Below are 13,764 nucleotides of genomic sequence, written 5' to 3'. Positions count from 1 at the left end.
CCCCTGGGAACTTTATCCTTCTAGAATTTACCATAGTCGTCTTTCTCTTACCATTATAGCTCATAGATTACAAGCTCTTTCAGAGCAGTATCCATGTTAATTTTGTATACCTCTTAGCACCCAGTAGAGGGATCTGCTCATTGTAGGGGCATTAGAAATGTTTATTCAGTAGTAACTTCCATTCTGGATAGGCTTCTATAAACGTACTGCCTTCAAACTTAGTTTGTGATATGTCCTTGTATCATTCCACATGCTCTTTCACACAAGTCTCTCTCAATTTTTAAGCTACAGGAGCAGCCCCTTTTCATTAACAAGTTTAATTTTGTTTTTTTATTTTAATCTCAACAGTCAGTGAATTGTACCTTCTCTTTTAATAGCCTTGTGTGTAAGCTGAACACAAGGACCACCATCCTGGCAGCAACTAACCCCAAAGGCCAGTATGATCCACACGAGTCTGTGTCTGTGAACATCGCCCTTGGCAGCCCACTCTTAAGTCGATTTGACCTGATCCTGGTTTTGCTTGATACCAAGAATGAAGACTGGGATCGTATAATTTCTTCCTTTATCTTAGAAAACAAAGGTACGTGGAGATAAATCATTCAAGGTAACAAAGAAAAAGTAGACATAACCAAATGAAATTCTCTTTGAAGAAAATTAGGTAAATACCCAAGGTACTGTATCTAATGGTCAATAGACGCTTGCACAGAAGGCAGTAAGGGAAGCCATTTAGTGCACCCAAAATAATGAGCAGAAGGAAAAGGGCCTACTGATGATGTTATAGTTGGTAAGAATGTTCTTTGTGATGAAAGGGGGCAACGTCATGATACATAATTGCCACTCACCTCTTGTACACAAAGAAAACTGGACTGAATTATGAAACAAACCCCTAAATGTAAACTTTAAATTAGATTTATTCAAATACTATGTATTTACTAGGACAGATGAGAGTTATTATCAGTAATTTTAGCCCCTTTAGGAAGTTTACCTTTATTAAACTTCAATCCTAAAGCTACTTATTCTTGAACTATATGCTATGCAGAGTCAGATCTAAGTTTCAGTGGCCATAAACCTGGAGGTTATCTTTTTAAAAATGAGTGTAAGAACTTTATCAGAACCCTTCAAGTAAGGTGTTTGCCTGTTCTTAGAAATTACTGACCTAACACCTGATATGTACAGGTTATCCAAGCAAATCAGAGAAGCTCTGGAGCATGGAAAAGATGAAAACCTACTTTTGCCTAATTAGGAATCTACAGCCCACACTGTCTGATGTGGGTAATCAGGTCCTTCTCCGGTACTACCAGATGCAGAGGCAGAGTGATTCCCGGAATGCTGCCCGGACCACCATCCGCCTGTTGGAAAGCTTGATCCGATTAGCAGAAGGTTTATTTCATTCAACAAATAATACTTCTCTTGGGTGTGCAATATGTACAAGGCATGGAGTTTGGCACCATGAATTCAAAGATGAATAAGAAGAATCTCTAAGGTGCTCATGGTTACTTAAAAAGTGAAGGTTTTGAGCTATGGAACAAACCTCCATCCTTCTGGGGACAGATTATGGGTATTGAGTAGAATGTAGTATCATTAAGAAAGAGGAATCTTAGTGAAATCCTTCATTTAGAAAGCCTTACTTACTAATGTTTCTTTCTCGATGGCCGTCTGTTAGCATTTTGGATGGAACACTTTCTTGATTAGCGTTGTTTCCCATAGAGCATCTCTGTTTTTTCCTAATTGCCATTCACAGCCCACCACTACTGTAGCAAAGCCCAGCCCAAGGCATGAGCCTTACATACATACATACAACTAATGCACATCTCAAGACTTTTCCCCTAATACTGGGTTTTATATTTAGCCCTTGTTAAAATAATTCTAAAAAAACCCACATTCCACGTGGACTGAATGCATCACGACAGAATATATGCTTAATAAAAAGGTCTGTAAGACAAATGCATTGTACTTTGTTAGGGATTCATAGCCGATAATAAGACAAGAACTACTGCAAAGACAAGTAGTTGAATATTAGAAATATGCTTCTATAACCCCTTTGTTTTTGGAGCCCAGAGTACTTTTTCATATAAATGCCCAAAATTGCCACGGGCTGTGCAAGATTAGGCCCATTACTAGGGAAACCACTTTAAAGCTAGTTGAAACTAGACTTTTGTATTTGTTTTAATAAAATGAATTTGTTATTAGTAGCTCATTCATTAAATATAATTTTTTGGGGGGATCAGATAAAGTGTTACATAATCATCTCAAATACTCATTAAAAATTTTTCTGTCTTCGTAATTTTCTTAGCTCATGCTCGCCTGATGTTTCGTGACACTGTGACTCTGGAAGACGCAATTACAGCAGTGTCAGTAATGGAATCCTCAATGCAGGTAAGGGTATTTTGCACCTAATATTTGAACCCTAATTATACGCCTGTAAGAAAAAAGATAATTTATATATCAGAAGTCATAAAAATGATTATATTTTGGATATCCAAAGGAGACTATTTAAAAGGGGAAAAAATGATCATGGAAACATCCTTTGTATCAGTAGCATTGCTTTTGCCCACTGGTGTACAGTAGGTGGTTTCACTCTTTTCCCTCTGCATATCCAAGGGATGCTCATGGTCCCACTAGTGACAATGTGCTTCCTGGCGCAGTGCTCATGACCAGGAATTGAGAACTGCTGAAATTTGAAACAGGCCCCAGGTGATTGTAATATCCAAGATGGCAGTGGAGAGGGCTCATCTGGGAGCAGTGGTCTCTAGTGTGTGCTTCCTCCATGCAGGCTGACCTGTGTCTCTCCCTGGTACTTTCTATTTTCTCACCCCTTCAGGGAGGTGCACTGCTGGGAGGTGTGAATGCACTCCACACTTCCTTTCCTGAAAACCCTCTGGAACAGTACCAGAGGCAGTGCGAACTTATTCTGGAAAAGCTGGAGCTGCACAACCTTTTGAGTGAAGAGCTAAGAAGACTCGAAAGGTGAGAAAAGAGATCCAAGAAAGGCTTATAATGAAAAATCCTTCTTTTGACATTTAGTGAAATGAAAGAAGTGGAAATTAAGTGAAAAACCTGTGTGTACTATCTGTAGGGGATAGGCTCAGTTATCTATTGCTATATAATCAACTACCCAAGAGCTCAGTGGTTCAAAAAACACCACCACCACCATTTTAGTGCTCACTTTTCTGACAGACAGAAATTCAGGAGGGTTCAGTGGAAATGCTTATCTGCACTCCACATAGTGTTGTCTGGGATCACTCTTGTGTTCAACTGGGAGTCCAGGTAGAACTGGAACATCCTGAATAGCTTCATTCACATAGATGGTGCCTTCGCTGGGATGGCTTAAATGGCTCGGGGCTGGCTGGGCTTCCTCTAATAATGGGGAATAGCTTACGGCTCAAGCAGAACAAAAATGGAAGCTGCCAGGCCTCTTATGAGCTGGGCCAGAACTGGTACTACATCATTTCTGCCACATTTTATAGTTCAGAGCAAGTCACAAGGTCAGGCCCCATGCAAGATGGGGGGGAGTAGACACCACCTCTTGATGAGAGGAGTGACAGAGACACACAGGAATAGAGGAATTGATGGCTACCATCTTTGGCGACCACCTTCCATAGCTACGTTTCCTTGGCTTGCTGCTTGGTGAGCCTCATAGAGAACACTGGCTGGTCCTGTGGTCTGTATAGCCAGCTATAAATTAATTTACCAAATTTATACCACTAGTTCCCAGTTATATAAGAAGCACCAAGGTTGGCTACTCCCAGTTTACCCCCCGAGACAAACAGTTTCCATGGAATCAAGAAATTTCAGTAAATGGGCTTCATTCTGTTTACTGCCACTACTTCTTCCTCTTCTCTCTTTGGCTCAATATAAGTAGAGCATTGCTAGTCAGAGAGGTGGCTGGGAATGCTGTTGAGGAGGAGGAAGTTGGACTCCAGGAAAGTGATCTACCCCAAGCCAGACCCAGACACAAAATATTTTCATAATTTGGCTTTATCATTTTTCCTTGCCAGGAGAGGACATGTGCAAGGGATTTTACATAAAGAATCTTAGAGTTTATCAGGATGCCTGGGTGGCTCAGTGGTGGAGCGTCTGTCTGCCTTAGGCCCAGGGTGTGATCCTGGAGTCCCGGGATCAAGTCCCACATCGGGCTCCCTGCATGGAGCCTGCTTCTCCTTCTGCCCGTGTCTCTCTTTCTCTCTGCGTCTCTCATGAATAAATAAATAAAATGTTTTAAAAAAAGAATCTTAGAGTTTATTAATATTTTAATTTTATTCTCAATGTTTTTAAAGCTTTCTTCCAAGCATAATAAATATGTGATCTTTATGATGTAACCCTGGTGAAAGAAAATCGCAGAAAACTGAGGCCCAGACTGCTTTCAGGCCAGCTGAAGCTAGCATGTGGCGAAAGTTAGACAAGTGGAGATAACTAGTACCCTCCTGGTTCATTAGTAACAGTTCTTGACCCTCCCTCAGCATCATGGTTTTCCTTCCCTACATGCCCAAATCCATGCCTTTTAAATTTTTACATATTTCATAAACTAAAAAAATTCCCAGTGAGAATGATGTATTTTGTTAAAGAGGAAAATTTGTTTCTCATCCCACAGGGTAACAACTCAAGAATGACAAAAACAGTGTTTCAAAACTCAGCTTTCTAATGATTTGTTGAAACGTGGACACATGGGAAGGAACATGGCATGTGCATTACCTAAAGAATTTTCGCCCAGCTTTAATGTTTGCGTGCTCCGTGCATACATGAGCTTTTAAAAAGCTAGATGTTGAGTGCATTCCTATGAAACGTGACTGGGCAATGGCAAAGGTGTCCATATGAGTATCTTTGTGATCAACACAAATGGCCCTGCAATGCCCTGAGTCTAGCAGTTGGCATTGCCCTCAAGCTGGGAGCTAGTAAATGGATGCATGTGGAAGCAGAGCAGCTGCTGAAGGAGGATTTGGGGATTGCCATGGGGTTGTTGACTGAATAAGTAAAACCTTGATAACTCTTTTCCTGCTTTTCTCCTTTTGCTTGCTGCCTTCATGCAGTAGCATTCTCTCCAAAAATCCTAAAACTCCAGCACAGCCTTCCTGGGAAAGTGTGGGGACTGGCTTTGTGTTGCTGATACCCAGGTGCCAGCCTGCAGTAAACTTGCCATTTGTATGAAATCAACCCACTTTACTTTTGGTCTCCTGGGTCTTTAATGATCCAGAACATGGTGTTAAGATGAAAGCTGTTCCTTCAGTTCTTTTATGATTTGATATAGCTGGGCCTTTTCAGGCCTACCGTGGGACTGGCTTGGCTTTTGGAGAGGCTGCTCATTTCGACTGACCAGTCCACTGGTCATGTGGACTACCAAAAGCTGTCATATGCCGGATTCAAGAAGGAAAGGAATATGAATGAAGCTCAGAATCAGTGTTATGTGATAGAAAATTCAAAATGACCCTCCTGGAGGGAAAGAAGACGAAAAAAAAGAATTGGTAACGATCTAAAAAAAAAAAAAAACAAAACAAAAAAAACAGGATTCTACCTTAAAATATGCTTTTTTTCTGGTATGTCTTTGAAATGCAAAGGCATAATGGGTGTTGATCCTCAAAGCCACAAAACCGGGTGCTTTGCAAATGAAAGTGAATGACCTCCAAGACACATCTAAAGCCAGTCTTACCATGTGAGAAGAGTTCAAGTAGCATATAAGTAGCATATGGGTTTATCCCCTTAGGAAAGAGTTCTTATCCCTTAAGGAGATGATATATGAGTAATAAAACTTATTTGTATTTTTATTACACTTTTCTTCTGGAAAATGCTTGCTAGTGATGGCCAGCCTCAAATGGTGGCCATTCATATCCACCTGGAAACAGAATGCAAAGAAGCTGTATTTTAGGAAGGTTTGGTAAAACTGCAGACATTTTATATCAGAGAGAATTTAATTCCCAAAGTCAGAATTAAACTAAAATGGTAGGGCTAAATTATTCTATCCCTCTAAAATTCCCTATCTTTTAGAACATTTTTATGGAGCATAGTAGATAGTAGTAATTTTGAAAGCTATTTCATTTTTGTTTGGTTATCACTACAATAAATATGGATTTTGCTGTATTGATGTGTCCAAATCTACAGTGAGTGAATATAACCCAGTATTTTTATAATAATTTTTTGTGGGTTTATTCCTGTTCATAAGAGGTAATACATGTTCCTTATATTTTGGAAAGTAACAGTAATAAATTAAGAAAGCAAAAATCACTTATAATCTTATTTCCCAGAGAGGCCTACCATTAACATTTTAATGTATTTAAATATATTTAAATTTAAAATTCATTTAAATTTAATGTATTTTCTTCTATGCCTTTTTCTATGAGTACGCATGATTTTTAGAATAATTTACTCATCTTCTTTTTGGTTTAGTTCCTTTTCAAATTTAACACATGGAAGCAGGGTCATGTTGCCCCTTACACTGAGAAGCTATTTCTGGGTTGTTAGGAAGGGCTTTCTGAAGGACTTCCTTTTGAGAAACTATCATCTTTGTTACAAATTGGTCATCTGGCATTATTTCATGTTTCTAATCTGCCCAAGATTAAAAATGAATATCACTGATCAGATCCTTCATTCTGGGAGGTCAGTAGATTTCACCTCTGTGTCAACTTGATAGAGAGTAGTTACCCAGAACACATGTTGAAACATGGCTGCCTCTGCAGGAAAGATGTTACAGTTGCCTAGGGGAGGAGTACCATGAGCATGATGCCACAGGGACACTATGAGCTGTGGTACAGAGGAATTATGGTCTCTACTCCCAAGGAAGGTGACTTCTAGGTGCACTAACATTCAGTACTCAGGTAGAGACGTGAGGAGATCATAATTTCTGCTCTTCCACTTTGTTTCTGATCTGCAAACCAGTTATGAAACGAATTGATCAGTGATTGGCCAGTGTGCAAATAGCTACAAGTCTGTCTCGTAGCAGAACGTTTAACAGGAGAGATAAGAATGAGCATTTTACATTGACCTTCAAACAATCTTAAATGATTTAAATGGACTTGCAGTGAGAGCTAAAAAAGTAGACAAACCTGTTACTTCATTTCCTTTATTTCACTAGGTTTTAGAATGATTATTGGAGCACTTAGATTCTATACTGATGAAAAAGGATAATTTTCTCCTGCTGCTGTAAAGAGACTGTATTTGGTATTTACTTGGAATTATGTTGGACTCAAGCCCTTTAGATGGCATCTCAGAGACTAAGCAAATGGAAAGGTTAAAGCAAATTATCTTCAATACATGTTTTCCTTATTTATCTCTGCTACAGGTTACAGAATCAGAGTGTGTACCAATCCCAGCCACAGGCAGTGGAGGTAGAGACTAACCCAGGATCCTCAAAAAGTGATTCAGGAGAAGCGTCAAAGTTCAGAATCTGGTCAGCACAGCAGGAAGTAAACTGTAGCATGCTGACATCCTTTACTGGAAGCAGTCCTGAGGGAAGCCCATGTCCCGATCCCTTATCCCATCAGGGTCCTAGTAGATCAACAAATAGAAAACATTCAGCTGAGTGCAAAAATAGGAAAGATGACGGTATGGATTGGTTTGACTCCATAGCAACTTATCAGCCTAAATCTAAAAACACTCTTCCTGTATCTCCCAAAACAATTGGAGGAAAAATGGCCTTGCAAACCTTCAAGAACAAATCTCAGGGTAAAGAAAAGGGTGAGCCAGGCCAAAGGAATGCATTGGAAACTGGACAGCTTTCAGCACCAGGAGAGACAGAAGCTCCATTGAGGCCAGACCATGTTGAAGGTGAAGAGGCAAAAAAGGCAGCAGTAGTTTCTGAAGCAGCAATACCTGTAGGTGAGTCGGACTCAGTGCTAACCCATCATGTCTCCAGGAAACTGCACCAGCTGCGCAAGGCAAGGGCCCAGGAGTTGTGCAGAAACCCCGCCACGGTGCCTTTACAGCCCACAAGCCCTTCTCATGCTCCGTCCAGTCCTGTATGTAGCCCACAAGGAACATTGGAGACTCCTAAACGAAAGAGACAAAAATCCCTTGCTCAGCTGGAAGAGCCCAAACTTGAAAGTGTTGAGGGTCCAGGTCCCCCATTGGCCAAACTGGCAAAATTTACTTTCAAACAGAAGTCAAAACTGATCCACTCCCCTGAAGACCACAGTTCTGTGATTCATGCAACTAAAGTAGCAGTTCCGAGTGCTAGAATTGCCCGTAGAACAAGAAGAGAAGCAGCTCTGCCTGGGAAGGGTCCACAGAAGTTGGTGTCTACCTTGGGAAGCAGAAGCTCAAATCAGCCACAGGATAAGGCAAAGGAGAAGTCCCAGCAGGCACCAGAGGAAGACAGATCAAAAGAGAAAGGCAAACATGGCCCTGAAGGGAAAGTGACCCAGCCTGAATTCGAGCTTGGGAACCAGACTGGGCATTCTCATCTTGCTTGTCAAAGAGACAGAAAGGAAGAGGTCTCATGCCATAACAAAAGCAGCAAGGTTCATGCTTGCACATTAGCCAGATTGGCAAACTTCTCCTTTACTTCCCCCTCTGAATCCAAATCAGAATCCCCTCCTCCTCCTGAAAGTAAGAACCAAGGGGAGAGAGGCTCAAGCCCTCCCCCTGGGGCTGTGGCTACAGTGCTTGGCAGGAAAAGGAAAACTTTTCAGCTGGAAGGGTCCACTGAGAGATTGATTCTTTCCAAAAAATCTCTCTTTTCTTTATCAGAACTAGATGACGAAGCATTGGATTTTGATTGGGATGAAGAAATGAGAAAAAAACCTTAATCATGAAAAGCTTACTGATCAAATTTCAGCCACACCAACTCCACGTACCACCTTCAGGATATCGACATGGTGTTTATATATGTGCAGAACTCTTGGCCATATTGAGTACCATTTTGAATTATCAGCTTCCCCAACAGGTTTTATAATTTCAGGTTTATCTTCGTGACTTGAAAAGTTGTGTAATCAATGTCAGGCAACATGATACCAGCACCTGAATTGACATTGTGCTTAATTTTGCTGCATATGGAATACTTGTATTCCCAAAGATGTTTCTAGGTTTTTTTTTGGGGGGGGGGGGTTGTTTGTTTGTTTGGCTTTGTTCTCCTTTATTTATTATTATTATTTTTTTAATTGGGGGTTGGATCTTCCCGAGAATGCTTCCTCCATTCACTCAGAAACAAATGCCCAGAAAGTAGCCTTCATAAAGCTAACAAGTTAAATGAACTCTTTTTTCCTTCTTCACCCAAGATGTGCAAAGTGTAGTGAATATTTATTATGCTTTGCCAAAATCATGTGATTTTTCTAATATTTTTGTTTATTCTCATGTGTCAGATTAGATGTGACTAATGCTTTTCCTCCTTTGAGAGGTATCCTTACAATTCCATGGTATTCCTAAAAAATCTGGCAACTTTCTGAAGGTTAAACTGTAGCTTTCAGAAGTATTGACCTTTTGAGTTTTCCCTGTTTTCTTGAGCAAACATTTTGTCCTTCAGATTCTTTGTATCATTAGGAGATGTACCTTCAACACAACTTAAATCCTGTGTGTGGCTAGGAGAATGTACAGTAATCTCAATAATATATCATGGCATCTACCCAAGTGGTTAATATGGAAATGTAATTCCTACTAAATTATGATTCATTTGTCTTTAAAGCGAAGCAAATGATGACTGTTTGGTAGAAATAGACAACTCAAGCTTTGTCTTAAGTTCTTTTAAAATCACTTCTTTTGGATTCTAGCAGGGGCTGTTAGGATTCTATAATTACAGACTTTCTCTTCTGAATTATGAATTTTTAAAATAATAAAGAATCTTTCATTGTCTGAGGCGCTTTTAAATGTGAAGAATACCCAAAACTATATGTACTTCATTTAAGAGTTGCTTCATTAGGGCAGCCCCGGTGGCTCAGCAATTTAGTGCTGCATTCAGCCAAGGGCGTGATTCTGGAGACCTGGGTTTGAGTACCACGTCAGGCTCCCTGCATGGAGCCTGCTTCTCCCTTTGCCTATGTCTCTGCCTCTCTCTCTCTGTGTCTCTCATGAATAAATAAATAAATCTTTTTTAAAAAAAAAAGAGTTGCTTCATTAAATTCATACCAGAAAAAATCAAGGAACCCCAAATTTTCCTGAGCATTTAAATGTTAATTCCAAAAAAACAAAAAACTAAATAAATAAATGTTAATTCCAAAATTAATTCAATTTTCTGAAAAATTTTAAACTGTGAGTTCAAATCCAGTATGGATGAGTCTTTTGAAATAACACTTTAAACAGCTGGTGAAAGACATATGTAAGCAGTGATTATAAAATGTATTAATGTGCATTCATTTCAACCTATTCTAAGACATGAAGACCATGGTTTAGGTAATGTCTTGTTATTTCCATACTTAATAACTTCCTAGTGTGATATGATTCTTAATGTGATCTGTTCTGAATGTCTCAGTATTAGTACTTTCCTGAGTTTCAGTACTCTGACCAGAAATGAGGGAAAAAGAGAGGATCTGGGTTATTGAGCAGATGACCAGATGAGTGTTGGTCTAGACACGATCTGGTCTGATTGTGTAGTAGATTGGGGTAATTCAAACCTGACTCACCATGCCAAGCTTGGTTTTTTTGTTTGTTTTGTGTGTGTGTGGTAAACTTTTAATTCCTCTTCTTATAACTGTTTGACACTTGGTATCTTGCAGTTATGGTGTATTAAGCTATGCATGGCTGACCAGTCTAATCTTTTGGCTTGTCACTTGGGCATTTTGATTTATTCTGTTTTTATTATTTAAAATGGCTGTATTCCTTATTGGGAATCTTGATTCTAGGGCTTTCATTTCTTGGAGTGAGGGATTTAGGTTATGTAGTTAACTTCTCTCTTCAGAACATTGAATAATTCATGTTTTAAAATACAGTGTTGAATTGTCTCTCTTCCTTTATTATTGTATATGACCACCTAGGCCACCTGCTACCTGGTTATGATTTGTGCTCACAATACATCCTATTACTTAGGCTAATAAATCCACTCTATTTATTATTTTAGTACCTTCTGCCAGGATCGCTTGGCCAAGTTCCAAGTTCCATGTATTTTTTCTTTGATGCTTACCCAGTTAGAAATAACTATATATGTAAATATTGTAAACAGACAAAATTATTAGAAGGAATAAAATACTCACTATGGGGGTGTCTGTGTGACTCAGTTAAGCATCTGCCTTCAGCCCAGCTCATGATCCCAGAGTCCTGGGATGGAGTTCCATGTCAGGCTCCCTGCTCATCAGGGAGTCTGCTTCTCCCTCTCCCTCTGCCCTTGCCTTGTTTGTGCTTTCTCTCTCTCTCTCAAATAAGTAAATAAAATCTTTAAAAAAATACCCAATATGAACACTCCCCTACTTACCAAAAAATTAAACTTGTATCACAGCCTACTCTTGTATTACAATTAACTTGCTGTGCTTGAATTTGATGCCTAAAGTCTCACAGTTGGTCAATAGGAAGCCCCATTATGTTGATGCCAATGTCCTTTGAGGACTCTGACATTTCTAAAAGTATCCATAGTATCTGAAGACAACAGTATGCTCCAGACACGTTTTGATTTTTTTTCCTGCCTCAAGTCTTAGAATCAGTTACCCCCTAAGGCAGTCTATTCTGTTTATGGGCCTGTGGTATTACAGGCCAACTCCTGGTCTTGAGGGTGCACAGAGGAGTCAGCAGTGGGCAAAAGGAACCACTGTTGTTGGCTCCCTGTAGTAGTTTCAGAGCTGAAAATGTCTAATGTCCTGAGGTCACATTTAATCCTGCTGTGTCCTATTTTTTTTACACTATGTGATTTTACAAGACTTTCTCTTACATGGTATTTAGTGTGTACCAAAGAAGCACATAGGCATCTTGGGGGAAATAGGTACAGTCTCAAATCATATTTCTGGTCAGAGAAGGAAAGTATAAAAATAACTAGTTCTAAATCAAATGTCAGAACATTTTTATTTTAGGCCAGTGAAGTCCTTGAAAACATTTTAATGTAAAATTATTTTTTAAAGTTTTATTTATTTGAGAGAGAGAAAGAGAATGGTGGGAGGTAGGGGCAGAGAGAGAGGGAGAGAGGATCTCCAGCAGACTCTCCGCTGAGCACAGAGCCCAATGTAGGGCTCGATCCCACGATTCTGAGATCATGACCTAATCTGAAGTCAAGAGTCAGACACTTAACCAACTGAGCCATCCAGGTGCCCTAATAATGTAAATTATTTAAGCACAAAAAAATTATACCCAATTTTCTTTGTGAGAAGACCAAACCAGAATTTTAATTCTATCATAACTATGTAAAAGAAATGAGTTTTCTGACACTGTAAAAGATAGTGTCTTCAGTGAATATGTGATAGTCTAGAATAGGGATTTTATGATTGTAATTGTTAGTGTTTCTTAGAAATACAGACAGAATAAACTTATTATTCTGGTATCTTTAACTATTTGGCTTAATTTAAACTTAAGCTTTTCCTGAAGATATACCAAAACTTTAATAATAGATATCTACTCTTGGTTGACAAGTTTTAATTGTAACACACACTATACTTCCATTCCTTCCTCAAGCGCTAAACCCACCCAGCTGGTAGAATGACTGGAAGACCAATTCTAGGTCAACCACAGGGAGGATACCTAGAGCTCACTTTTAGCCAATCCACAACATTTGGGAATTCAGAACCAGCCTACACCGAAAGCCTAGGGCACCGGGGACTCCCTGTGACAGCCTAGTTCCAAATGGAACAGTGTGGCAGGCTAGGCCACTGCATATTCCTCAGTGTTCAGAACAACACCTTCCTTGTCTGCTTTCCATATTGTTAACGCTCAAGAAGGGTAAAAGAAGGCTCCTGGCTCACGTAAATACTCACTGCAATAGGAGTCCATGTCCCGTGTGTAAATGCCATACCGCCCCCCCCCCCCCCCCCCGGTATATGGGGAGCCATTACCACACATCCCCTTCACTGTTTCTCAGAAGACCTACATAGGAAGCAGTGGTAATTTCTCCCTATGATTCACTTTTCTCTGGTTCTATACTATCTGTCCTCTTAAAGGCTTAAAAATAGTCTAAATTTAACATTTGTATTAAATGTTAACCGTGTATTAATATTATTTAATATTTTAAAGTGAACTTGACAAATGTTAAATTAGGCTTACCTAAATTGTTGATGTGTCCATGTAAATATGCCAATTCAAGATAGGTCCCAGAAGGCAAATAAGATATACAAGAATTAGGGTATGTTATTCATCTTGTGAACACCAGCAGTTTTTAGGCTACTCTTCTCTGTGTTTGGTTAGAACTTTAATTAAGCCTTGGCCAAGTTGAACCACCAGAAAGCAACATTCGTAGCAGGTGCATTTTTATGTGCAAATAAGCATGGTTTAATTTAGGACTTTCATAATAAAGCCAGCCTGTATTGAAATACTGCTTAATACTTCAGATCTAACTTTCTCAGCCTGCTGATACCTAAAGGAGACCAGGTAGCCTAGCAAATTGAGAATCGGGCAAATCTGGTTCTAGAACGATCACTAGCCAGCCGTGTGACCTTGCTGTCTTCAAGGATCTTTCCAGAGAAGCAGAGGATTAGACATTTCCGATTCAGGTATTACCAAGTTACAAAAAGGGAAAACTCAGAAGCTGGCTGGAATAAACGGTTCTCTGTAAGGGCGCCTGAGTGGCACAGTCAAGTGCCCAACTCTTGGTCTCCATTCAGGTCATGATTTCCCAGTCCTGGCATTGAGCCCCGAGTTGGGCTCGTGCTCTGTGTGGAGTCTGCTTGAGATTCTTCCTCCCTCCCTGCCCCTCTGCTCCCACCCTCTCTTTCT

The 13,764-nt window shown here is 39.8% G+C and overlaps 1 protein-coding gene across 11 annotated transcripts in view; it reads left to right on the top strand.

The window, feature by feature from the left end:
* MCM9 (minichromosome maintenance 9 homologous recombination repair factor) overlaps positions 1 to 13,764 on the top strand; it is a 133,371-nt gene that overhangs the window by 87,016 nt on the left and 32,591 nt on the right. For 4 of the 11 annotated variants that reach the window (XR_013381628.1, XR_013381627.1, XR_013381598.1 and 1 more), the window contains exons 9-12: positions 378 to 580; positions 1,177 to 1,380; positions 2,294 to 2,376; positions 2,822 to 2,967. Coding sequence is in view for 7 of the 11 variants with exons in the window: in XM_077901108.1 (XP_077757234.1) it covers positions 378 to 580; positions 1,177 to 1,380; positions 2,294 to 2,376; positions 2,822 to 2,967 (636 nt within the window). In the remaining 4 variants the exon portion in view is untranslated. Of the gene's footprint in view, positions 1 to 377; positions 581 to 1,176; positions 1,484 to 2,293; positions 2,377 to 2,821; positions 2,968 to 3,998; positions 4,231 to 4,591; positions 5,552 to 7,270; positions 10,860 to 13,764 lie in introns of those variants that run through there. The other 7 variants (XM_077901090.1, XM_077901072.1, XM_077901081.1 and 4 more) reach the window with 5 other exon arrangements.

The sequence above is a fragment of the Canis aureus genome, chromosome 1 (assembly GCF_053574225.1).
Source record: "Canis aureus isolate CA01 chromosome 1, VMU_Caureus_v.1.0, whole genome shotgun sequence".
Lineage (NCBI taxonomy): Eukaryota > Metazoa > Chordata > Mammalia > Carnivora > Canidae > Canis > Canis aureus.
Note: the sequence above shows the minus strand (reverse complement) of the source record. Positions and strands in the feature narration are given on the sequence as shown.